General features: G+C 40.7%; 1 protein-coding gene and 1 non-coding gene across 2 annotated transcripts in view; one reads left to right on the top strand and one right to left on the bottom strand.

The window, feature by feature from the left end:
* Positions 1-27,330, bottom strand: part of Itk (IL2 inducible T cell kinase) — a 63,214-nt gene that overhangs the window by 28,632 nt on the left and 7,252 nt on the right. Inside the window, exons 2-7 of the mRNA XM_051180879.1 lie at positions 13,837-13,941; positions 12,135-12,216; positions 9,884-10,012; positions 6,429-6,469; positions 2,960-3,111; positions 1,216-1,281 (exon numbers count right to left, since the gene is read on the bottom strand). Coding sequence (XP_051036836.1) covers positions 1,216-1,281; positions 2,960-3,111; positions 6,429-6,469; positions 9,884-10,012; positions 12,135-12,216; positions 13,837-13,941 — 575 coding nt within the window. The remainder of the gene's footprint in view (positions 1-1,215; positions 1,282-2,959; positions 3,112-6,428; positions 6,470-9,883; positions 10,013-12,134; positions 12,217-13,836; positions 13,942-27,330) is intronic.
* On the top strand, positions 1,066-1,177 carry LOC127219910 (U6 spliceosomal RNA). The gene has a single exon (XR_007834336.1). It is a non-coding gene; the product is annotated as a U6 spliceosomal RNA (small nuclear RNA).

Below are 27,330 nucleotides of genomic sequence, written 5' to 3'. Positions count from 1 at the left end.
ATTTATTTAGTTACTTACAATCAATCTACTTATTATGAATTATTACTTTATTCAATCAGTTACAGCCCACTACTATCCTCATTTGTTTTGATATTCAAATTATCCCAATCTGATCAATGATAGCCTTAAACTTTGACATGATGAAATCACTAAAATACTTTTTCAAAAAATATTACTTCTTTTCTTTCTAGTGCAACATGACATCCCAAATTCATCTTATTCTTTCCTTGCCTCAACCCTGGAGTCTTTATGCTCCACTGCCTCGAGAAGTCTTTAGTGGGGATGCCATGAAGAAACAAGATCTAAGTGGTAGCTGTAGACATTCCAGCCTCCAAGGTAGGGAGTACACATGTATGGCGGTTACTTCATACACTATATTGGATTTTATCAAACAAGCATTTAACATTCCCACTAAAATTGAACGTATAAACTTTCCTTCTAAGTGACAGCTTATTGATAAATACTTAGCACAGCCTAAGCAGATACTTACCACCTGTGGGTTTGAATAGTGTCCTGATATTGGCAATACTATGTTTAACTATGTTTTAAGTCAATTGGTATTTTATCTAATATTCATAGGGATTTTTTTCTCAAGTGACCAATACTTGGGATTTCCAGTAAAAGATTTCCCTACTACAGAGTATTTTTAAGGTCCCAATAACTGTTACTTAATAAAAAAAGGTAATGCAGTATACTGACCACACTCCTTTTTCTCCTATTTGGGTTAAACCCATAGTGTTTTGGTCATCAGAGAATAGAAGAAAATAAAACAGCCAAAAGGAAAAAAAAAAAAAAAAAAAAAAAGGAACTGTTGGGAACTTTTATAGTCAACCAATAGGGAGGAAACTTTACCATAGTTATAAAAAGCTAATTGGAGCAGGTTGTGCTGACACATGCCTTTAACCCCAGCACTTAGGAGGCAGAGGCAGAGGCAGGACAATCTCTGAGCTTTAGGCTAGCCTGGTCTCAATAATGAATTTCAGATCAACCAGGGCTATACAATGAGCCCCTGTCTCAATAAACATGCAAATAAGTAAGTGATCAAAAAAAAAAAAAAAAAAAAGTGTGCTTGCTTCAGCAGCACATATACTAAAATTAGAATGATACAGAGAAGATTATCAGGGTTCCTACACATGGATGACATGACATGCAAATTCATGAAGCATTCCATATTTTTATGTAAAATTAAAAATTGTTAAATAAAAAGTATCTTACTCATATGTTTCAAGGTTATTTGGAGATTTCTCCACCAGGTAACTACTTGGTGCATATCCTTCATGCCTGTAAAAAGGAAAGCAAGTGGTTAGACTTGTAGAGAACTGATTTTTATACATCCCAATTTAGTAGATTTAATCCACTAAAATGTTTAAGAATTGGAAGTTTCACATTATTGGCATTTATGATAAAACATTTAAAAATGGGGTAGAACAGCTAATGAAAGTAACATAGATATGCTTAGTTGAAAGCAACACACTCCACCACAAACCATAAAATATAATAAATAACAAGTGGCTATTTACTTTAAGGCTTTAGTTTGCTGTTCTCATCATGAAATTTCCTCTACTGGAAAAATTACTTTTTAATCTTTATTTTCTACTTTATGCCATCATTTTCCAATAAGGAAATCAAAGTAATTAAGATGTAAGACCCCAACTTTCTAACCACAGGTCCTTAAAGCTCATCCCCAGCTGGTGCTGTCCACTTTTAAGTTTAAAACCTCCCTGGCTGAGCATATTCAGATAAAGAACCACAAGAGAAATGATAATGTTAAGTTGATCAGATGGCCCATGCTGGTGATCTTAGTACTCCAGAGGCTGAAGCAGGAGGAAAGCTGTGGATTTGAGCCCAGCCTGGGTTACACAATGAGTTCAGGCCAGCCTGAGGTGCAGCATGAGACCCTGCATAAGATCAAAAAAAGATCAAGCTGGATTCCAAGATCAAATGTCACATTTGAGCTGGAATTAATATTACAGAAAAAAAAAACAGGACAAAAAGTTAATAAGCATTATCAACACCTTTTACATTGTAGATAGCTTTGCAGATCTTGAATTCACTTTGTATTCACCCCTCAGCACCACCGAACAGTTGAAGGAGTCCTTCAACTTTCTTGGCTTCTTGTTCTTACTAGTGAAACTTGATTACATCTAAAATACCTCTAGATCCTGCTGATGTACAAAAATGTACAAAAGTAGACCCTTCTCACAGTCTTTCAAAACAATACTAGCCAGCACTGGCTTTTCTATATCCTGTTGGGGACATGCAAACTTGGTAAAATTCTAGTAGAAATTATCTGTTAAAATGAAAACATTATACTCTGACTTAACATTTCCATAGTTAGAATTGAGATATATGTGCACATACATGTAAACATCCAAAAACGTGTCATGCTACATAAATATTGCCCGGTCTACATTCAAGCTTTGTTCAAAATAACCCAGAAGGGGCTACAGAAATGGCTCGGTGTAACAAGAGCACTTGTTACTCTTGCAGAGGACCTAGGTTTGACTCCTATAAGCACCAACATGGTGGTTCACAACTACCTGTTATTAACACTTGATGTTAATATATGAGAATATTGGTCACAGTAATATGGGGCTCATGAGATGTTTTTCAGAGTTGGCCATTAGTATTTTTAGAACCTTGTTGTCTCCATACATTATGTAATGATTGCTTTCATAATGAAGTCTCTGGTGCCACCTGAGACTTTCTAACATAACCGCTATTCTGTGCCATCTTTACACACCTTTTCTTTCCACTTACTTTACATGAGGCACAGGGAGTAAGAATGGCAAGGGAAAGCCTCTCTGCTACTTCCGAGAAGAGGAATGACTAGTTCACTCCTCTCTCCCTTCCACTGAGCTCAGTTCTGCTTTCCAATTCAGCCTCAGGACAGCTGAATGAAGTTAGACTTCCTTCCCATATTTGCTTCGTTCTCACAGCAGCCATGTACTTGTCTTACCCGTTCTTATCTTGAACCCTCCACCAGTGGATCTCAGAGCTGTCCAGCAGGTAGTATTCTTCATCACACTGCAGGGCAAGCTCCTGGGGGTCATTGGTTTGGTAGTCATACAAGGCAATGACCAGGGTTTCTTCAGGTTCCTGAAGTGACCGCTGGACAAGAAACAACAAAACCAAGTGAAGACATAAGTAGGGATTGAGTCCTGGGGATCCTGGATTTAAACTAGGTCAATATGCCAGCTCCTTCCACCCACTGAGGTCATTTGTAGAGACAGTTGCCTTCTTCAAGTTGGCATTCTTTGTGAGTTAGAATTATGGGGATGAAAAGATACAAATAGCAACAGTATGCATTTCTGTCATTCTGTAAGGTAAATTCTGACCCCAGTTAATCCCAAGAAGCCATGTACTTTTCATAGAAATTTATTGGTTTCTATATTGGTTCATCTGATTTGTGGATTTGCCAAGATCCATCAAATCAGAGGCTATCAGGGCTGGAATTCCCTCAAGAGAACATTTCACCATTGCTTCTATTTAGAATGGAGAATCAGATCCCATGGCAGGGAATGGACATATCCAACTCTCAGAGAATTCATCTCAATGCCTCCTCTACAGTAACACATGGCTCCTTTCTTCCTCTTGCAGAAACCTTGACCTATATCTCTGTTCCACACTACGGTGGTTTTAATAAGAATGTCCTCCACAAACTTATGTGTTTTGAACATGGCCCATAGGGAGTGGTACTATTGGAGGAACTGTGTCACTATAGGGGTGGGCTTTGAGGTTTCATATGTTCAAGCTTCCCTCAGCATGGCTGAGTGTCTCCTTCTGCTACCTGCAGATCAAGATGTAGGAGTCTCAGCTTTTTCTCCAGCACCATGTCTGCCTGGACACTGCCATGCTTCCCACTATGATGATAGTGAACTAAACCTTTGAAACTGTAAGCCAGCCCCAATTAAACACTTTCCTTTATAAGAGCTGAGGTGATCATGGTGTTTCTTCACAGCAATAGAAACCCTAAGACACATACCATATTTCAATTAGGGTGAAATATTAATGACATGAAGAACAGCTGATAAGGCAAACAACTGCTAGAAGTCAAGATGAACACATGTGAGACCGAGTGGGAATAAAGCAAATATAGGAAAAAATGGAGTTACTGGCTAGAAAGTGATGTAGTGTTGGGCAGTCACAAATTCTCTGAGTACACTGAAGTATGGTATTTATGGAGCTTGAAATAGGTGATGGGTTGGGTCCTCCAGATAGCTAAGAGCCTGTTGACCTGAGGCTTCATATAGAACTAACACATGGAGAAACTGTGTTCAAGGCACTGGAAGAAGGTGCAGAAGTGACATGTTATTCATGTTACTGTAGATATAACTCCCTGATTAACCCTTAAAGGAAAAATGCTAGCACAGAGGCTTGGATGATGGTAGTACATTTCTACAGAGGTCAAGGAGAGCACATAGTGGGACATGCAGACAGTACCAAGTTTGTGGGGCACCATGGGTATTTAGTAGGCAAGTGCCAAGAATACAAAATGTTCTGCAGTATCTCACAGACTTTACAACTTTTGAATTTTCATCCACATGGTGAAAACCTGCAAATAATTATGGTACACTGTTGCAAAGTGGACATAGCTCATTGGAGTTTTATGATATAACTGAAGACCTGAAGGCCACATCATACCTCTATCCAATAAAAAGAATTTCCAGGAGTTCACTACTTGTGCACCGAGGAAGCTTACCCTTGTTTTATCCGCCATTTTGGAAAATCATATAACCCATGGAAACACTAGAGATGAGCCATCAGTAAGACATTCCAGTACTTATTGCCAAATTCAATGGATTCTGCCTATGGGTATTGGCATATTTTATCGTCTTCCCACACTCATGGCCCCATATTTTCATTTAAGAATACAAGTTATCCTATTTTATGTTTATTATTACAAATAGTATATTTATTTATTCTCTTAAGAAGTATTTGTTTACATAAATTGTACTATTTAAGATTTTTAAAAACATCTTTCTTTTTATTTGTGTGTGTGTGTGTGTGTGTGTGTGTGTGTGTCTATGTGTATTGGTATCTATGCCACATGAGTGTTGGTACCCTCAGAAGCCTGAAGATAGCACTGGATCCCTTGGAGCTAAAGCTTCAGACAGCTGCTTGTGAGTAACCCAGTATGGGTGTGGGGACAGAACTTGAATCCTTTGGAAGAGCAGTCATTGCTTTTTACTGCTGAGCTATCTCTGCAGTCCCTACTCATGAATTCCCCACCCACAGGACAACAGAAGAATCTTTAAAAAACATTTCTCATAAAAAGGAGACATTAGGTCTGTGGTTGAGAATCACTAAATTAAATCAAGGCTTGGCATTTATAGAAACAGAGGGCAATGAGGCTCAGGAAGGACTGGTTGAGGTCCCAAGTACAAAGAGGAGGCTTGGAAATGAGGGTCCCATTTCTTGGCCACTCTACTTACTGCACAGGTGAGAATATTTCTGGGCCCTGGGAGTTCTGACTGTAGGTGGGTAGAGATCCACTATGCTGAAAGACTATGCAGGCTGGGCAACAGTGGCAAGAAGAGGACTTGCCTGGGAGCCAGGGAGAAGGACATAAGCAGATACATTTAGGGTAACTCCACAGTCTTCCTCAAGTAGAGCATGTCCTGGTTAGCCTTAACTGTCAACTTGATAACAGCTAACTAAGAATTATCTCGGAAGAGAGTACCAACTGAGCAACTGCCTAGATCAGATTGGCTCCTGGGCATGTCTGTGGGGGATTGTCTTGTTGTAATTGATATGGGAAGGCTCAGCTCACTGTGGACAGCATCATTCCCTAGGCTGGTAGCCCTGAAAAACCTCAAGACTTCTTGATACATGTTTTGCTAAGTTTAAAAGCAAGGATAAAACTATAACCCTTCCAAGTGAATAGAAGCCACAGCTTTATCATAAATAGCAAAAGTGTGGAAGTGATTTGGAATCCATAAAGTCTTAACAGGTGTTTGTCTCTGGAGTGCTCTATGCTCAGGCATAAAGACAGCTTGGTATCAGTGCTTGTAGACTGTGTACAGTGAGGTGACAGTCCAGGACTGGAGTGATCCTCTAAGTGGATAAACTCATTAAACAAACATTTTTCAACCTGTGGGTCATGACCCCTTTGGTGCTGAATGACTCACAGGGGTTGCATATTAGATACCCTGCATATCAGATATTTACATTATAATGCATAACAGTAGCAAAAATTATAGTCATGAAGTAGCAACAAAAGTAATTATATGGTTGGAGATAACCATAATGTGAGCAACTGCATTAAAGAGTTGCAGCATGAGAAAGGTTGAGGACTACAGCACTAAATAGTCCCTAAAACCACTGTTAAGTATACCCCAATTGCAGCTGTCTACTACACGCACATAAATCTGAGAGACAGAGGTCTTATAGCACACAAGCCCAGCACACAAGCCCACCTCACTTACTCTGTTGTCTTCGGGAGTAGGAGGAAGAGGCTTCTTTGAAGCTGAAACACGAAAAAGAGAAAAAGAAGAACATGAAACCCCAGGCTTTCAGAGAAGGGGCCCAAGGAAAGGAGTGAAGAGAGAGGGCAGAAAGGTGATGACATAGACACCGGAATCGGCCTTGCCAGACTTGTCTTTCATCTTTTGCACTTGTTGGTTTCCAATTCCCCTTTCTAGAAGACACTAGAGACGTCCAGAAGCCAATATTTTAGGATTTTTGTATCCCCTGCCTGGGAAGAGACCAAGATTTGGGCTCTTCTCTGCAGGTAGAGAAACTTCCATGAATGCATATGTCACCTTCTGAGCTCAGGAGTGGGGATATGTGACTCAGAGACAATGACTCACTACCTTCCTGATGCCACTGTGGGCTTGATGATGTGGGAGGGCATTGTGCTTTCTGAGTGGGATGAGGGCTGCTTTTAGTTGCCTTGAGGCATTTAAATATATATTCTGATGCCTCACTTAAAAATCATCTCTCTCCTTCAAAATCAATCTCTCCCCTCCCTCATTTCCATGTGTCTTCTTATGTCCTCTTTCTTGCCTCTTTTCTCCTTATCCTTCTCTGCTTCCTTTATCTTCATCTCCATCTCTCAGTTGATTTATGTGGACCATGTTCCTTACATCACAGGCCAGGCCTAGAAGCTATGGACACCCAAAAAAATGTGTGTGTGTGTGTGTGTGTGTGTGTGAGAGAGAGAGAGAGAGAGAGAGAGAGAGAAGCATGAGAGGCATGGGTGTGTGTACAGATTTCAGTTCAGGACAATGATCTCTTTAAGCATTGGAGGTAAGAGAATGGGCTGTATCGGGAGGCTGGAAGGTTGTCATTCCTACATGTGGTAGAGTTGAAGACATCCCACATCATGGATGTGATAGACTAAGATTCATATGTGGACACTGGAGCACAATCCCATGCTGACTCCTTGAGCAAGGGTAGGTTGGAGTATTGGGTTGTGTAAACAGTGAACAGACAAAGAAATCATACACAATCTAAACTCTAGCTTCTGGGCTGGGGTTATTATAACTCACTTGTATGCAAAAGCCCCACTTTTAATTGCCAGTAAGAGGCATGCATGCATGTGCACACACACACACACACACACACACACACACACACACACACACACGTATGCACGCACGCACGTATGCCAGGTCTGGTTTCTATTTAGCATGGGACCTGGACCAGGACACTGGATTAACCGTAGCATCACCAGGTTGAGCTTCTTCTATGCCTGGTCATCTTGTGACTGGTCACTTTGTCTTTCTTTAGTAATCTTGCTCTTTTTGTCCTTATTCTCTCTGTGTGTAATGTGGGGATGGGATATAGTTAGGACTGCCTGTGGTGGCAGAAATGTGTCGCTAGGTCATTTCCTCTCAACTATTTTGCTGTTTCTTAGATGCTGCAGTATCTTAGACTTGGATGCTTTCATCACAAATAAGAAAGGTGAATGAACACAGTTACCCTTTTTTTTTTTTTTTTTTTACTGAGAGCTCATTACGGGCTGTCAGTGTGCTAAGAGCTTTCTACTGCCCTGGTGAGTCTTCCAACAGTCACTTGACATAGCTGCTTATTATTCTATCCACTTAGGAAGAAATTACCTGAAAGGCTCAGAGAAGTTAAGGAACAAATAAAGTTATGCAACAAGAAAACCCTATGCTCATAGACCTTGCACTGTTGATGCATTCAACACAAGAAATCCTCAGAGTCTTTACCCCAGGAATGTGATGTGCTGTGTGCACCATGAAGTATGCTTCCCCACACTGCTTGCAATCCTGCCAAAACTGTGGGGAGGGATGTTATTTAACTAAGTCAGAAGAGATGGCAGTGGGTTGCAAAAGCAAAGTTATCAGTCAAACAGCTGCACCTCACAGGCATGGTCATGGCTGAAAACTCTTCAGCTACTGGGGTCAGCGTGGAGGAGCTGGTGAAGATCAGCCCTTCTCAAGGGTAGTCATATTGAGTTACTCAACCACTTATAACACCTCAGTCACATGCCTCCGGGTGAGGGAAAGCCTGTGAAGCTTGCTGAGGGGCACTGTAACCTACATGGGGGATGGGTGAGGGATTACATTGCCTTAGTGTTCTGAGACCTCTTGTACCACTTTAGAACTGAGGACATTAGGGCCCCAGGTTGTCAGGTGACTCCTACAAGGGTCCACAGAAGAGTACTGGTAGAATCAGAGACCAGCTCTGACTCTGGGAGGGCTTCCTATCAAGAGCCAGACATCCTGCCAACTCCCCAAGGTGATCCATGTAATCAAACTTCTGTTCTCTCTGCTCAGATACAGCCAGTAGGGCCAACAGTACTAAGGAGTAGGCACTGACCTCCACAATGCTAAATATTATTCATGAAGGCTGGTAGACTGATGACCTGGACTCTTTCTTTCCCAAGTGCAAGGTGAAAAGCAGTGGTTTTTAAAATAGCTGTGGGAGGCTGTGACTCAGGAAGCCATGGGAAACCCAACTATGTGTTATATCCGCTTTATGTTAGGACAGTAAAAACCACAGGATGAGAAATAATGTCTGTGGTAGGAGAGGCTGAGATGAGAAAACTGGAAGTAAAACATTCGTTTCTATCCTGTCCTAACTGTGTGACCTTGAACTGCTCGAGGCCATCCATTTCTTTGACCTCTCTCTCCACTGGAGATAGCAGTAAAAAACCCAAGCATAGTGTTATGAAGATGCATTTGAGCAGAGCTGAAGTTCAATGGAGGTGTCCCTAAGTCACCATGATGTTAGATACAAATTAAGACACAGTTGAAGTTCAATGGAGGTGTCCCTAAGTCACCATGATGTTAGATACAAATTAAGACACAGTCCAATCCCCAGGACTGGGCTTTTGATGGATCCAGACTATGGATTCTTTTTCTCTGAGACTGAACAGATCAAGGGCAAGTCTGAACACCAGGCAGGAAGAAGCCAGAGTTAAAATTAAGAGAAGTTTTCTCTCTCCCTGAAGCTTTTGGAGTTGAATTTATATAATTAGACATATCCATGGGGTGATGTCATTAAAAGAAAGAAATAAGGGGATATAGTTATTTAGGGCTGTCTATGTAATTTAAGATCTAAGAAGACTGTTCAATTTTCCCAACAGGCTACTGCAGTACTTTTCAGATTTTACTGTTGTCTACCAGTGTTCCATGGATCTTGTTAGCATGCACATTCTGGTCTCGTAGATTGGGCAGGACCAGATACTTTTAAAAAAATATTTATAACTAACACCCAGGTAGCACAGATGGCTGACTAAGGACCATACTTAGAGTGCATGGACTATGAAGTAGAAAAGCATGGAAGAGATGGTAGACATAGGTGTCCCAGTGAAAATTCTGGAAATAGAAAAATTTCCCTTGGGTCTCAGACCCCCCTGTTGATGGAAAGCTGAGATGGTTCCCTCTTTGTCTCTTTACCATAGTCTTACCGTTCTTGGTTGGGTCATAGGGGGCACAGCCTACTGCAAGCTTCTCCAGCTGGGAACAGCACCTCCACCGCCCATCCATCCAGAAATTAGGGTGATACTTGGATACCAGGCTGTTGTTATTCCTCGTTTCTGTAAGAAGTTGGTATCAACAGAGGGCTCATTTACAGGCCAGCTGATCAAACACTAGCAATCTTTTAACTCCCTGAGATGGGACCCTGAGGCAGGCATGTCCTGAGTGCCTGAGTCCTGAGTCAGGCAATTCATGGTGCTCCTTATTGAGGGAGTGTGGGTTAAGCCAGTCAGCAGCAGATATAGTTTCTCCTCTGGTTCTGCTTCCCTTTGGCTGTGTGTCTCTAGGATGGAGAACTCTCATGTAAGCCTCACTCTCCCCAGATTTCCCTGCTATGCCCTCAACCTGATGAGTGTGTGCTATGATGAAGCATTGGGGGGTTAAAGAGAAAGTTAAGAGGGTGGAATTTCCATCTCTCTCACTTTGAATGACACCGGATTTGCTGTTTTATTTTTTTAAGGAAAGGGCTCATGTAGCTGAGTATGTCCTTACACTCTAGATCTTCTTGCCTCTATCCTCCACATGCTGGGATCCCAGGTGGGCACTACCATGTCAAGTGTGTATGGTGCTGGGTGTTAGAACCCAGGACTTCATGCATGGTAGGTTAGTACTCTACCAACCAAGCTGCTCTGGGGCCCTGTAAATTTGCTTTTATTTTCTCTAGGCTTATGGCTTTGAAGTAAAATTTCTTAGGAATAGAAGGGACTCCACTAGTTAAAAACAACAAAAACAACATTATTGATTCTCTAGAGATACTTCTGGTTCTAAAATTTGGATCAAAACCATGGTATAATATATGGAGAAAAGCCAGGCAGTAGTGAGTATGCCTTTAATCCCAGCACTTGGGAGGCAGAGACAGGTACTCTGAGTTTCAGGCCAGCCTGGTCTACAGTGTGAGTTCCAGGACAGCCAGGGCTACACAGAGAAACTCTGTCTCAAAAAACAAAACTAAACAACACAACAGGCAAATGAATGTAGCTGGGGCTCTTTATTAGTTTTGGCTTAGCGTCTGTTTTCTACCATGGCCACTGGACTTGAGAGTACTTTCTAGTTGTCTTAAAGCTTGCTGGTTCCCATCCCATTTGAGATTCATTTGACTGTGGAAACCTAGGATATAACTTTAGTCTCATTTTTCAGACAGAAGGACTGTGGCTCCAGACATGGTAAGGGTCTTGCTTCCTTACTCCTCACAGTTGCCTAGAGACAGGTCTCCTGATACACAGGAGGCTTCAGGCTAAAGAATAAGAATAATAACATTGATCAAGTACTGTTTGGGATGAGAATTTTTAAATGTACCTTAAATGTCCTAACTCATTTGATTCTTACAAGGGCCCTGTGACTATGCTTACATGACTTTTATAGCCAAGAAAACAGAGATGCACAGAGGTCCAGTTTCTGGACTTTCACTGCTGAACCCTGTCTCCTCATCCCATGAACTTAAACACTGTGTGGCCTCTAATTGTGCTGCCAGGAATGTGAGAATGAAGAAAGGAGGGTATGGTGGTGCATACCTGTAATTCCAGCACCTAGGATGTAGAGGCAGGAAGATCAAGAGCTACTTAGAAAACTGGAGGTCAGTGAACTTCTGTCTCAAAAACAAACAAACAAGCTAATGTTTCCTGGGCATTGGTCATGCCTGCTAGTTCCAAGAGTTTTACCCACTGTAGCTCTGTGGAGAGAACCTAATGAGCTCCCTTCCCTCTCCAGTTTGACAGCTGGGAATACTGAAGTTGAGAAATTGCTCAGAAGCACAAGCAAGAACCAGGATACCAAACCCTGGGATCTAACTAGAAGGGTCCTCATTCTAAACTTTTCTTGCTCTACTAGAGTAAGCTAACATTTTTAAAATGTCAGATAGTAAGTATTTTAGGTTTGACTGGCCAACAGGCAAAATGGCCTCATGTGGACTTAAATAGTCCCTTTAAGTGATTTAAAATACAGGACCTGTTTTTATCTTGGAGCCTCACATGAACAGGTGGTGTGGGCTGACTTTGGACAATCCTTAGCTTATACTGGTTGCTGTTCTTGGGTCCATGATAGAAACTCAAGGCATTAGCTGACAACCAATGGGATAAAGTTTGAATACCAGTTGCTTGCAGATATTACTGTATTGCTTCCTGGAGTTCAAGCCCAGCACAGGACTGAGGTGGTGGTGACTCAACAGCACAGGAGTGTAATTACCTTCTTTAAGGGTGAGTACCCAGCGCTGCCGGCTCTCACAGTCTGGAGCAAACACATACAGGAGGTAGTTGTCATGCATGACCTAGAAACACACAAGAGCCCAAGATGAGCAGTGTAGCCAGAAGTGGGGAACCCACCACAGGCCCATCCCAGTATTTATCATCATTTAACCTGGGTCACTTGGGAACTAGTATGTTTCTCATCAGAGTGCTTGGATGCTGTGCCATTAGGGTGACCCTCCATAGTGTAGGTGGCTTGTCTTGGTAATCACACCACAGTGGTTATTTGCCCAATCCAAGTACCAAGGGAAAGAGAAGTTGGTCTTTTGACCAGATAACATGTTTATTTCTCATCTTAATTTTTCAGTATAAGGAAACCTTCCTGGTGTATGTAAGAATAAGTTGTTAGATGACAAACATGGACTCAAGATACTTTTAAAATTCTTAGCAAAGTTTAAAATACACAAGGAGTTGCCCAGTGTGGACCCTACATATGTTCACTCAGCTTTCCTCATGGATGGATGGCACCCCGCACAATCAGAGCACAATTCTAAAGTAGGAAACTACTAAGCAAGCCTTGGGTCTTTGAAATGCTATTAGTTTCTCCCCCACAAGACTCATTTGTGATTGATACTTTTAATTTCTGGGAATTTGTGTCATTCATTTTACTTCCAGATTTATAACTTCCAACTCAGGTTGATTACATTCTGTAATCTCAGCACTTGGGAGCCTAAGGCAGGGGGTTCTATGTTCTAAACCAGTCTGGTGGTATGGAAAAGAAGGAGGAAGGAAGAGAAAGAAAGAGGGAGAAGGTCCAATTCATGGGGGCTACTTTTCTAGTAGGAAAAAAAAATGTCCTGTTCTGTGACTCATTAAAAATGGACCATCTGGCTGGAGATGTAGCTAAGAGGTAGAACACTTGTCTAGTACATGCTCAGGATCCTGGGTTCAATTCCCAGCACTGGAAAACAAACAAACAAACACAATCTAGGGATATCTGCCCTTCAGGCTGGGAAACATAAAGGTGCCTGGGATATGGGAAGAGATATCTACTCCACTGGTACTGTCCCTCTCTTTCACTGTGTGCCTGTGGAAGAGAGTACACCATGGTATGGATGTGGAAGTCAGAGGACAATTCTCAGAGTTCTTTTCTCCCACCTTCTGAGATCCGGGGGATCTAACTCAGGTCACCAGGCCTACATACAAGTACTTCTACCTGCTGATCCATCTTGCTGACCCCTTGAAAATTATCACTTCTTTAATACTATTTAATTCAGATTACCATCTCTACATAAACATTCACATCCCATAGGTGACTGCTATTTTGAACATCACCACCATCTTCAGGTAGCTATCAGATTGTGACATTTCAGAAACTGCAGAGAAGTTAAGGAAACAGGACCCCCAAGGCTGGGGCTGTAGTAAGTGGTAGAGCACTGCACAGCATGTACAAAGCCCCAGGTTCAATACACAGCCCTACAGGAAACCAAAAACCTGTCCAAGAGTCTGTGCCTTTGTGGAATGAATGAATCAATGAATGAATGTATGTTACAGGTTGGGAGAATAACACACAACACTTCCTGTGGGCTTGGCTCTCAGCATAGGTGAGATTCATACTTTCACCATCTTCTCTCACAAGGGCTGGGCATTCTAACCATGGCCCATGGCCAGAAAGCTGTCCATTATAGTCCTGATGGGCTTACCTGAAAAGGGTACTTATAGTGGCATGGGATGCTAATGTCACTCTTGACGATCTCCACACACTTGATTCTGGAAAGTTCAATGGAGCCTTTCAATGTGCGCTTTTTCTGTGAGGAGATATTACATTGTTTAAGCAAGAGAGAAGAGAAGGTTTTCATTTTGATTGTTTCCAGAAATTTACTATTAGAAAATATTCCATCCCTTTGTGAGCCAGTGAAGTGTTCCTAACCAAATATCCTGAAGCCTCCACCTGCCTCCATCTGAGAGGGACTCTGAGGAGACTCTTGGGAGAAAAGCCTCTGAAGGGTCATGATGGGGATCGATTTTTCTATTCAATCAGCCACAGTGGTACCCACCATGGTCCTGATGACACATGGCAATGTTTGTAGGCATCACAGGTTGTGTACTCAGTGGGAAAAGAACTGCATGTATAGCAACATATCCTGCTCTGTGCTATCTGTGACCTCATTCGTAATTGTGCTTACAGTTGACAGGTAGTGAGGTAGACTACTAGTGATGTCTTTGCCACATCTGGCTTTCCCATGTCTCTTAGTTATTCAGTGTCACAATAACACCCTGCAGCACACTCCTGCTCTGTAACTGCCTTTTGTCACTCACCTCACCATCCCCTATAAAATTGTACTGGTTCCATGCCTCGGTCCTTTGGAAGCTTGTTAGATGTGTTGTCTGAATAATTAATGGTGTCTTGTTTGATAATGATGTTAAATGTTACCTAAATGTCATTGCCCTCAGGAAATGGATCCTAGGACATGGGTCACCTTAACTAATGAGACATTCTATCAGTGGGACTGTCAGTCTCTAAGGGAGGTGAGTTAGGAGAGGCTTTTGGATATAGGAGCCTTTCTCAGGTACCTAGAATGTGGCTGCCATTGAGAATTAAGTTTCAGCCAACTATGGAACCATTTGTGAAACACGCCATTAGATGTCATTCTTTCTGAAGGTGTAAAACCAACACAAGAGTGGAGGGATGGGGTTCAAGGTTGGGCTTTGCCTCTTGTTAATGCCACAAACTTGGCAGCTCATCTAACTTACAAGAACCTTTGTTTATAGCTTTTAAGGACAGTTCCTGCCTCATGGGGTTGATTAGAGAGTAAGGAAGGATGATATTAATAAATTGTAACAGGGGCTTTTTAATAAAGGGTACCTTCCAAAGAAGTTAAGGAAGGGCCAACTAATGCAAGAGAATTATGACACATGAATAGACTTGTTTAGCACTGGGAGTTGTATCTCCAGAAAAATCTCTCTTAGTTTTCTGATCCTCTGCCTGGAAACCAATCTTCACTTACTAGTTGAGGCACAAACCAATGTTACTGTGTATCAGCAGTTTTCAATCTGTGGGTTATGACCCCTTTGGCAAATCTCTATCTCCAAAAATATTTATATTATAATTCATAACAGTAGCAGAATTACAGCTGTGAAGTAGCATTGAGAATCAATTCTTTGGTTGGGGGTCACCCCAACATGAGGAACTGTATTAAGGGGTAGCAGTATTAGGAAGGTTGAGAACCACTGCTCTAGAGCAAAATACCTGAGCAGAAAAGGGCTAATTAAGCCTCTGTTTGCAGGTACATCACCAAGTGGAGGGAGATAGATCTGGATTCAAAAGTAGGGGTGAAAATCCTATGTGAAGTTCTAAAGCCGCAGCACCCAATAAAAATCAAAATAGAACGTGAACTGTACATGTAATTTAAAGTTTTTTGGTTGGGCATAGTAGATTATATCTATAATTCTACCACTCTGAGGTTGAGAAAGGGGAATTTCCACAAGTTTGGAACCAACCTTGGCTACATAGCTAAGGCTACCCGTTCTCAAAATAATGTCTTTCCTATAAGTATGTTCAGAAAAGCAATAGTGGCAAGTAAAATTAATTTTGACAACTATGGTATTTAACCCCAGGAATCTCAATTACTATCATTTCAAACTAAGCATAAAAATTGACCAATTCCTCTCTAGTCCTAAGCTTTGAAATCCTCTTTTTTCCATACACCTCAGTTTGGATGTGCCACATTTAAGTCTTCACATAGTTTCCAATGAGGATTCTTCCTCTCTGTTCAGATGATTCCTAACATCCATTTGTTCCATACATGGACTTGATGAGCCCTTTCAGTCAGAGGGATCTGACTGTCTACCATCAACCTCACTCTTGGTCCCTTGTAACTGCTTGAGACCCCATGCTTCATCCATCTGTCCCATCAGTCATCCAGAATTACACACAATTTATCTGGGAAACAGCAGGCATAGATGTTCCCTCCCCAACCGGTCAGTGGGAGCAGCGGGTCAGGAGCTAAACACAGTTCAGTCTCTGGGAAATGATGGTTGCCTGCAATCTTCCCAAACAACTGAGCTATTTCTGAAAAACAGCAGGGTAAGTCCTGCCAAGAAAACCACACAAAAGCCAGTAGAAGAGGGAGAGACCACGTTAGCTTGTCTCCACTCTTCCTCTGACTGTGCAACACACAAGGTCACAAGACTTTGGGTAGCATTGTCTCTTGTTGCCATGTTCAGAGCTAGACTGTCTCAGGAAATAATGCCAGTGGTCAACAAATGGAACCTTGTTAAATTAAGAAGCTTCTGCAGATTCAAGAACTACAGTTAACTGAGTGAAAACACAGTCTGAGAGACAACTTTGCCTGTCATACATCAGACAGAAGATGGATATATAAAATGCATAAAAAACTAAAAACAAACAAACAACAACAACAACAACAAAAAAAACAAAACAAAACAACTCAACCACAGGAATGCAAACAACCCAAGCAATATATGGAATCACGAAACAATCAGCTAGTTCCCAGAAGAGAAACTTAAATACTATTAAACACATGAAAAATAGCTCAGCTTCACTGTCGCAGAATTCCAAATTAAAACTATGTTGGGATTCTATCTCACCCCAGTTAGAATCTCAGTCATGAGGAAAACAATAAGATAAATGTAAGCAAAGATGTGGCAGAAAGAAAGCCCTATATACTGCTGGTAGGAAGGTAAACTAGTCCAGTCACAATGGAAACCAGGACAGTTGGTTCTCTAAAAACTACCAGTAGATCTACATGAGCCTGCAGACCTGGGTATTTACCCAAAGGACTCCATGTCATGTCATAGAGAAACTACGCAGCATTATTCACAACAGCTAAGTTATGGACTCAGCCAAGATGTCCATCAACAGAGAGGAGGGTCAAGACCAGGCTGTATAGATACACACACACAGAACTTTTTTAGCTATAAGGAAAAACAAAGTCATGTCTGTAGAGAATTGGATGCAGTTGGAGACAACCATAGTAAGCCAGGCTCAGAAAGATAAATATTATGTGCTTTCTTTCATATTCGGTTCCTAGATTTTATAGATACATAAAAATCATATACACATAAATGAAAGGAGAAGTGAAAGTATTGGGTGAACAAAGGTGATTTCGGGGAGCACGAGGGGAAAGAGGGGGAGGTGCATTGCAACACACAAGATATACTTGTAGGAAAATGTTCACATAAAAAATACCATGTACAATAAGTAATGAACTTTTAAAAAATTATAATAAAACACAAGAAAATAAAGTTAATACAGTCAAAGTTAATACAAAACTGCAAAATACTGCAAGTGGATTTTATATCCTCTTGAATTGGATTGTGAGCTTGAGAGAGAGGGGAAAGTAATAAAAGTCAATAATATGTTTAACTTCTTTCTCCATTGCATTTAACATGACACAACAAAGTACTGTTTCTCCATTAGGTAGACAAGAAAACTGAGGTTCAGGGAGGCCAGTTTTCTTAATTCATAGTGAAGAGAAATATTTAACTTTGGTGCTTGCCTCCATGTTTACAGGAAGCTTTCACTACCCAAGCTTGGTACAGGATAGTTGCATCTGATTTCTTCCAGCTATGGCTTCCTTAGTGGAGCATTATCTCTGTGGCACTGGCCTGTTCGGCTCTTAGGCTGAATTTCAGACATGTTTCCTGGTCTCCCAGCATCATAGTTCCTTGCTTCTGTCACTGCTTGCTGAGCCCAGTGGATACATCAAGAAGTATATGACAGATATCCTTAAGAGGATGATTCCAAGTGTCTGATAAACAGCAGAATTTCTGTTTTCTACTTTTGTTGGGCTGAACGCAGAAGGGATGCTCCCAGATCAGACAGACTAAAATTCAATCCCTGACTCATTTCTCACCAGCCACACATCCTTAGGCGAAGGTTTCAACTACTTAATAACTGTGTATTAAAGTATTTTAAAGTTTTTATTTATTTTACGTGTGTGGCTGTTTTTGCCTGCATGTATGTATGTATGTATGTATGTATGTATGTATGTATGTATGTACACCGTATGAGTGCAATGCTGTGGATGTCAGAGGGCATCAGATTCCTTGGGACTGGAGTTAGGGATATTTGTGAACTAGTATTTGGGTGCTAAGAACTGAACCTAGATCCTCTGCAAGAGCAAAATTGCTCTTAACTGCTAGCCCCTCTTTCCAGCCCATTACATCTTGTTTTCATAAAAGTGGCAAAAAACAAAACAAAACAAAAAAATGGCTCCTCAGTCATTGCTTTAACTCAGAGGATCTGAAACAACTGCATAGAAACACTGGCGAATTGAAATCATTCACGTGATGAGCTGCCACTCAAATGCTTCTTATCTCCTCTCCTCCTTCCTTTCTTGTGCCCTTTTTGTCTTTAGGTATCCACACTTTCTTTGCTCAAATATTCTTTTATGACATATGTAACCAGAAAACATCATCGGAGAAGACAATAGTCACACTTAGCTGGTGAGAATTACAATTGTGACAGTTGGAAGTTGTTTTCCTAGAGAGATTTGTAAAATTAGGACAAAATCATGGGAGAGGTGGCTTCTTGGCTTCCCCTGCGTGTGTCTATCTGCGGCCTTCCCTGGGATCAGGCTGTGAGAGGAGCTACCTGCAACACTCTCAATGCTCTGATGTGATCAGGATCTTAACGAGGCATTTCAAGTGTTCTGCTCAATGCCTCTTCTGGGTCTACTGTACCATCTGAAAATTTGCAGTGGTCCACAACATTTTAAGCCTGATGTCGTATGAAATAAAACTTAAATGACTGATTTAGGGGGTGCCATTTTCCCTACTCACAGCAATTCTAAAATGGCTTCAGGAGTTTTTCTCCATTGTAGTTTCATCTTCTACAGGGAGCTTGCTTGGGGCAATCCACACATTCATCTCTATTCCAGCAGTCGGCCAGGAGAACCCCAGAATCAGACTTGGAGGATCTGGATTATCAATGTTCCCACAGTGGTGTGACACCGGGCAGGCAGGGGCAGGGCTGGCAGCTCACTTCTTCCCCTCTCTGTAGTTCTCTTGGTCCTTGGAGACTAAGGGAATTTTGAGTGCTGACATTGAGTGTGACTATGACCTGTGTCACAGGAAGACCCCCAGGAAAGGTGAGATCATTACTGTCTCTGAGAAAAAGGCATCATCTTGTCAATCATTAGTGCACTTTGTACCTAGTTGTGGTTGTTTCTCTCCTTTCTCTAGCCCATCTTCACTGGACTTAATCAAGTAACATTGGCAGCCAGGGTAAGTCACGGCAGCTGTCAAAGCTGCTCCAAACTTGCTGTCCATCCCACACCTGCCTTCATTCTTTCCTTGTTCTCATAAGACCTCACACTCAGACAGAGCAGTAGCCGCCTGTCTTTCACTACAGCCATGTTTCACTCTGTGGTTTACTACTAGGCCTGCTGAGGGGGAAAGCATCTGGCTTCTTTTAAGGTTGACCATATTTTCAACAGTAGCAGCCTGACTAGGCAAAAGGTGAGAATTTTACAAAAGGAAAAGAAATAGAATTATATCCTTGTTTAACTTTCATAGGGCAACTGAGGGTCTTCTACTCAAGTTATGAACATTTTTTCTTATAAAAATATTAAAAACTGAGGTCAGTGAGGGCATAGCTGAAGTTTAGAAATAAGGAACAGAAAGAAAAGTAATACATATATTTTTCTTATGCTGTTTTTCATATGTTATTTGAACATTTTACCAGAAGCATACACTTACTTTATTGTATTAAAAGTTAACTAACACAAATATATTTCTCATATAGGAATTATCCAATGGAAATGATTGCTCAAGATGTACAAAGATATGAGAGAAAGGATGCTTGTGACAGCGTTACTGCACAAGGGGGGAAAATTCATCAATAGATAAATGGTTGAATGAGCACATCAATCACCCTACAATGACTCTGTAGTCATTAATAAAGAAGAGAGTTGTTCTATATAAAGGGACAAGGGCATATGTTAAATTCAAAGAGCAGATTTAGAGCAATAGCTGAATCTTCCCATTTTTTGGAAAAATATGAAATAGATATTAGTAAGACAATATCCAAACAAGTAATGCAGGAGGGAAAAAAGATTTCAAAGTGCTAACGGCAGTTTCCTTATGTGTCAAACAGTAGAGTTTCATAGCAGAAATCATAGGTTTGTATGAGATTTGAAGGTGTTTTTAAAATAGCAAGCATGAAAAAGGGTAAGAGGAGCAAAACTGAAAAGAATATGTTAAAGCTGTTAGAAATATTAAAACAACATCACACTATAACACAGCAGTGACAGATGGATAGGGGGAGAAGGTAAAGGGGCTCCGGAGGAAAAACTGGCTATGTAAAATGGCCTCTGCTCTGGTGACCTCATAACCCTATTAGCAAGAAGCTGTAACTAGGCAGCATCTGCCACCTGCCCTTCTGTATCCTTGGAGGTTCAAGTTCACAGCAGCTCTCATGTTCTCAAGGGGCAGCCATTTTCTTCCTTCATTTTGTTGAAGAAAAATCACTGAGCTTTTGTGTGGACATGTGTATCTTGTGAGGCAATAATTTCTAAGCCCAATTAATGTTATTAAAAAAATACCCAGGGAACAGAGCAAATACATTAGTTTAGATTTGTTTTCAAGAAGGATGTGTTGTTGGGTATGTTGGTGTGTGTCTGTAATCACAGCATTTGGGGCTGAGGTAGGATCATCTACGCCAGTCTACCCTGGGCTCCAAAGCAGGACCGGGTCTTTGAAAGAACTTAGTGGCACATGGTAAGCATCAATCCTCCAGGTCCTGTGCCCCATCTTGCGGTATCTCTAGTCTGTGAACTCTCTTTCAAAGTCCCCTTTTGGGACAGCATAGGAGATGTTTAGTGAGGTTGGAAAACATATTATTTTATCTTCCTTTTAAGTCCCAAAGAGTCTGTAGATGGATTAGATAGAGAACAGTTTCATTACATTTCAGAAATCACTTTACAGAGTCAATGTTTAAATCGTATTTGTTAACTGGCTGACTGAGGAACAGCAGGTAAGAGTGTCACAGTTGAAAGTGGTATACTCTGAGATGGTATGTGCAGAACCCTGAATGGAAAGAAATTAGGGTATGAGCTCCAGAATAACTGGCAGATGAATAAAAACCTTTTGGGAGTAGAAAAGTAAGTTAACACTACACTGCACCAAAAGCACCAGGCACTCCTGCCAGTTATGAACAGCCTTATAGAAAAATGTGCAAAAGGAATGTAAATGTTGTTTAGAACATATGAAGAGATGCTCAGCTACTATGACAACAGGAATGCAAACAAATTCCACTTAGATTACTTAAAATCTATCAGACCAGCAAAGATCAAAGTATCAGATAATGGTGTTGTTGAGGTTTTGACAATAAGTCTGACACACATAGCTCTGGGGAAAGTGCAACTTCTGTGGAGAATGGCTTGGTCACTAAATAGCAACTGTAAATATCTTTTAATTCAGCAACTCCACATCTGGGCATGTTTTCTATGCACTGGGGCTTCTCAGTCTCTCTACTGTTGAGCATTTGTTTCTAATTTCTACCCACTGGACAACAGTAGCAGCTACCTCTCCACATCTCCAGCAAGACCAGATGTCCACAGGTTGACAAAGTTGCCTCTGACTAACAATCACAGTTATATTCATTAAAGTAACATACTTTGCAAGGTTATTAATTCCAATTGCTTATAAAAACAAAATAGTTAGAAACACACTAAATGTACAATGGAAATGTTTTATCCATACAATGAGCTAGTTTCCATTTGTAAAGGATGAAAAGGCTCTGTGTGTATCCATTATGGACTGATCTCCAAACTAGGCTATTAACCAATGGAGAGAAAGAAGTTAGGGTAGTGTAGATAGAGTATGCTGTTGATGTATAAAAACAAACAAACAAACAAAAAAACAAACAAAAAGGCTCTCTGTTTGTATTACATGTATATGAATAAAACCCCATTGGAAAAGTATGTAAGAAACTGATAGATGTGTTAAGTTTTACATTTATTTGTTTATTTAGTGTATGTGTGTGTTGTGTGTGTGTGAGCACGTGTGCACATGCATGGAAATAGCACAATTTACAAGGGCTGGTGCCGTCCCTCCACTGAATCTGTCCTGGGGGTTGAAATCAGGTCACTAGGCTTGGTAACAAGTGCCTTTATCTGCTAAGCCACCTTGCTGGCTCATATTGGTTATTGTGGGGTTAGAGAAATGAAGTTTGGGACAAGGATTGGAAATTTTATTACTACATAGCATTTGGTAACTAAAAACTGTGGGATAGGCGGTGGTGGCATATGTCTTTAATTCCAGCACTAGAGAGGCAGAGGCAGATAGATCTCTGTGAATTCAAGCCAGCCTGATCTACAGAGAGCTAGTTCTAGGACAGTGAGGGTTACACAGAGCAACCCTGTCTTGAAAAACCAAAAATAAATAAAAAATATAAATGCAGCAATATTATACACTTGAGAAATGTTTGTATATGACCTGTCACCAGAACAATTCTGCTTCTGTCTCTGTGTGGAGATGAAGATGGGCAAATGCAGGTGATGAGTACATAGGTGAGAGGTCCAACAGGCACTGAGCAAGGGCAGGGCCCACGCCCCAACAATCAACTCTATTGCATGATCCAACTGGATCAATTTGAAACCCAGTCAAAAAGGTACTGAGAAAGGTCTTGGCGTAATGCCCCCAAGCTTTGTAGTGGATTGTTTTATTTTTAGGTTTCAAGGTAATTTATGTTTTTCAGCACGCTATACTATGATTGAAAAACAACAACAAAAAAAAAAAAAAAAAAAAAAACCCTAAGGGATGCTTCCTTGTACAAGGGCCAGGCTTACCTTCCATACTGTCCCTCCATTTTTTTTTTTTTTTTTTTTTTTTTTTTTTTTTTTTGGTCTGACAAAGAGAGAACACCCTTTCCTGCTTCACTAGACATGCTTTTCTTGGGAAGGACCTGAGTCCAGTTTGGGGCAGCAGGTTCATCTGCTCATTGCATCCTGGGTCTTAGGCATTTATAGTTGAAGATGGGTGAGGAATACCCTTCCCCCATCTTCCCTGACCCTGTCCTTATGCATCTAGGTGTCCTGGACTGTGTCTGTTCAGGGGCTTCACCCTCTGAACTACTTAAACAGAAGAGTGTATTGTGATTCCCGGCATTGGTCCCTGAATTCTTTCTTTTAATTTCTTGAATTTCTAGTGTTCTTTCATTATCTCAAACAGGACTGGATACTTGGTGGCATTTTATAAACTGACACACATACCCCAGGCTCCACTCACACAAACAGACTTACTCTAAAGGAAATTTGAAATCCCCTTTCTCAATTTAAAGAGTCATTCCTTATAGAAACTGTAATGACTTAAAGGCATGGAGGAGAGTTCTATATTTTAAAAAGTTTGGGACCCCACTGATCTGATTCATACCCTTGATTTTCTAGCAACAAAGGCAAAGCCCATGTGAGGAAGTGACCAGGTGCTGGCCTTGTCCCTGTTAAGTGCCTGTGCTCTTTCCTTGCTCCTTACCTGTGCCACTCACCTAGAACTGCAGCCTGCTGGCCATTGTCAGTGCTTTAAACACGGCCAAATGTTACCAGACACTGGGAACAGTCATCACGGCTTATGCGATAACTTCCTGAATTTTATCCATTCCTTGATTAGGTGCTAGCTATGAGCCTCGTGAACCTCTCGGGGCCTCTGGGACGATCAGTTTAGCCACTAACTGTTAGTGAGACTGCTATTGTGCAGACCACTGGCTCTGGGATATTCTATTCATCCAATTGTACATGAACATATACACAACTGAATTGAAATCAAATTATTTTGTTCACATAAAAATACACATACAAAATGATGCCTATATAACAAAATATTTGAAAATCATAGCAATGGAATTTTCTTATCAATTCCTTCTTAGAAAAATAAATGGTTCGTAGAAAATACGAATGGTTCTGTAGCCAACATGAGACCACTTTTGGTGGCTTGTACATTGCTTTAGCTCTTTGGAAAATGATACTGCAATAAATGCCGGAGCCTAGGAAATGTTCTTGCCCTGAGAAGGTGAGATGGCTCAGCAGATAAAGGCACTTGCTGCCAAGCTGACAGTCTTGAGTTTGATCCCCACAACCTACGAGGTAGGAGAGAACTAACTTCCAAAGCTTGTTCTCTGACTTTACTTGGGGACTGTGGCATGCATGCTCCTATTTATACTAAATAAATAAATGTAAAATATTATTATTCTATGGTATAGAATATACCATAGAATATAGTTCCAAAGAACTTCAAAACAAGAACAGTCTTCCATTATATATGTGTTTTCATTATACCTGGAAACAACTTGAAGGTTGAGACATAAAATGATAGATATGTACATCCATATATGTGGATACATAAAACAGATACGTTCATCTTTGCAATAAATGGATCAAACCATTAAAAATCCAGATATATGAGAAAGTGATTAGTTTTAAAACCATATAGGCATATAGAAGTGTATTTATGTCAAAGAATGAATGGGGAGGTAGAATATAAAATTGCCATGCATTATAATTTTAAGCATATAATTGAAAGTGTATCTGCACAGCAATTTGATAGTGTTATACAAAATGTTTTGGGTTTAGTTGTTTTATTAACTACTTTTAGCAGTATAATAATATGAAGCCTTTCTATTTTATTTTGTGGTATTAATCAACACTGATTTAACTGAATTCTAACTTGTTTTCTGTCTTCCTTGCTAGAGGATACCTGGTTCTGACCCAGGATATAAAGTAGGCCAACTTCCACCTATCTTTGGTTCTAGACAAGCCCTCAGAAAAACACACGGAAGTTAAAACATTAAATAGCCATAGGACAACCCATGGGATGAGATACCATGTGTTGGGTCCATATCCCTGACCTGGCTTCCTGCCCTGTGTGTGTATAATCTACCAGTCCCACAGTCGTCAGAACAACCACATCCAAATATAAAACAGATGGCGTCTCAGAGCTGTTTCCACCATTTGTAGCTTCTAGTTGTTTGAATAAAGTACAAACTCTTTGCCATGGCCCATGATGGCTCCCATAGCCAGGCTTCTGTACTCTCAAATTGCAGCCTTATCTGGAACTATGCTCAAGATGCTCTCCTCACATGTGACAAGCTTTTATTTACCACAGGGTCCTCAAGCCTGCAGTTCCACTGCCCAGGATGCCATTCTGCTTTTTGTTTTGTTTTGTTTTTTAACTTCACTGGCACATCCATTTCTCCCAAACCCTGACTCTGTCCTATATACAGATTCCCTTTCTAACCACACTTCCTCCAGCTCTGCTCCAGTTGCTGCTGAGGTTTGACATGGAACCTGCCCATCTGTTTCTACCATGTGCCGCTATATACTTCTTCACTATGGGTTGTCTCCTCCACCTGCTTATGAGGGCAAACATCTCATTTGTATTATTTAACACTGTATTCCTCACACCTACATCATTAGTTGTGACCACAGTAGGCATTTAAGAAATGATTAACAAACAATAAAAAAAATAAATAAAAAGAGGTTTAAAAAGATGCTATGTAAGCTGACAAGAGAGAGGAGCAATTGGTAGACTTACCCAGCTGTTAAGCCTACAAATCACAACAATGACTGGCCCCGCAAGATATCCCCATTGTGCAATAGTGGCACTGTTGTCTTAGAAGTAACCAACACCTGTTTGGTTAAACTTAAGGCGAACTTGATGGGAGAGAATTCATGCTTAGCATTTGTAAACTTAGCCAACTACCCAACTGGAGAAGACATAAACCATAGAGGAAAACTTACTACTGCCATTTTTTTAGATGTAATTTTTAGCTATATTCTAAATACTCATCTTTATACCGACAGGTAAGTGTAGCTCTCATCCTAAAACAAATAAAGCTTCTTCTTCTTCTTTTTTTGTGAGACACTATTACAGAAATCCACAACTGGTCAAAATGCAGAGGATTGATGCATCTGCAATACAACTCCTACACCTAAGGTTCAGGGGATGTCACTAAAGAAAGAACAGAAATATTTTAAGAGCCATAGAACCAGTATGCCTGCTGCTAGGTAGTGTCCCTAGACATGACAGGGAAACTGCACTCATGAACTCTCAATAATATGAGTGTCTTTACAAGATGGGCATAATGACAAACCAGTTCACATGCCAACACGGATGGGAATTTCCTCTAGATGAAGGATGATTGGTGGTAATTGGCTTCTTAAAGAAGGTTGAGTTCCTCTCTAGGTTGTCTAATCCCAAGTGGTCATCCCTGAACACATGTAAGTAGGAGGAATGCTAAGTGGACTCAGTAATTTGTATGTGACAATAATAAAGAAGAAGAGGTTATGAATGTGGGTACAGAGGAGTTGGAGAGGGCAAAGAAGGGTGAGATGATGCAGACATAGTACGCAGGGATGAAGTTCTCAAAACAACTCAATAAAAAAAGGACACAAAGGTGGGACACAATCATATTTTAATGTGATTTTTATTTACATTTACCTGATGGTTAATAAGTTGAACATCTACCCCATAGAATGTTTTACTGTTAGTTACCATTTTTTTTTTTTTTTTTTTTTTTGAGAATGGGTTTCTCCTAGAACTCACTCTGTAGACTAGGCTGGCCTCAAATGCACAGAGATCCAGCTGCCTCTGCCTCCCAAAATGCTAAGATTAAAGGCAAAGGCATGTGCCACCACTGCCTGGCAATACAAATCTTTTTTTTTTTTTTTTCAGATGGCAATATAAGGTTGTAAATAGCAGTTTATGAACAACTTTCAATTGATGGAAATTTTGTGGAGACATGACACCTTGTGCCAAGTTCTCATTCTCTTAAATCTATAGAAAATTGTATTGACTTTCAAGGACAGACAGGTGGTCTACTGGGGGGGGGGGGATTTTATATGCATTTAAAACCATTTCAGAGCAGTTATTTTCCTCTGGATCACTTTTGTGAGACTCCTGAGTATCATGAAGGTAATCTCCAACTTGCCTCTGGATGAAAATCACATCCTAGGAGACCTACTTTTTCTGGTATCCTTATAAGTCACTGACATAGGAAAATGTATTACTAGTTAAGGAAATTGGATAAAGATGTAGCAGGCGGCCCACGAAAATTTGAGAAGAGCTTTAAGTTAACTTCCTTAGGACTCAAATGTGTGTCATGTTTGGACCTCAATATGTAGGTCTTGTTTGGACCCTGTAGAAACTATGCCCTTCTCTCTCAGCATAGACACATG

The sequence above is a fragment of the Phodopus roborovskii genome, unplaced genomic scaffold (assembly GCF_943737965.1).
Source record: "Phodopus roborovskii unplaced genomic scaffold, PHOROB, whole genome shotgun sequence".
Lineage (NCBI taxonomy): Eukaryota > Metazoa > Chordata > Mammalia > Rodentia > Cricetidae > Phodopus > Phodopus roborovskii.
This window is presented reverse-complemented; position numbering and strand designations above follow the sequence as displayed.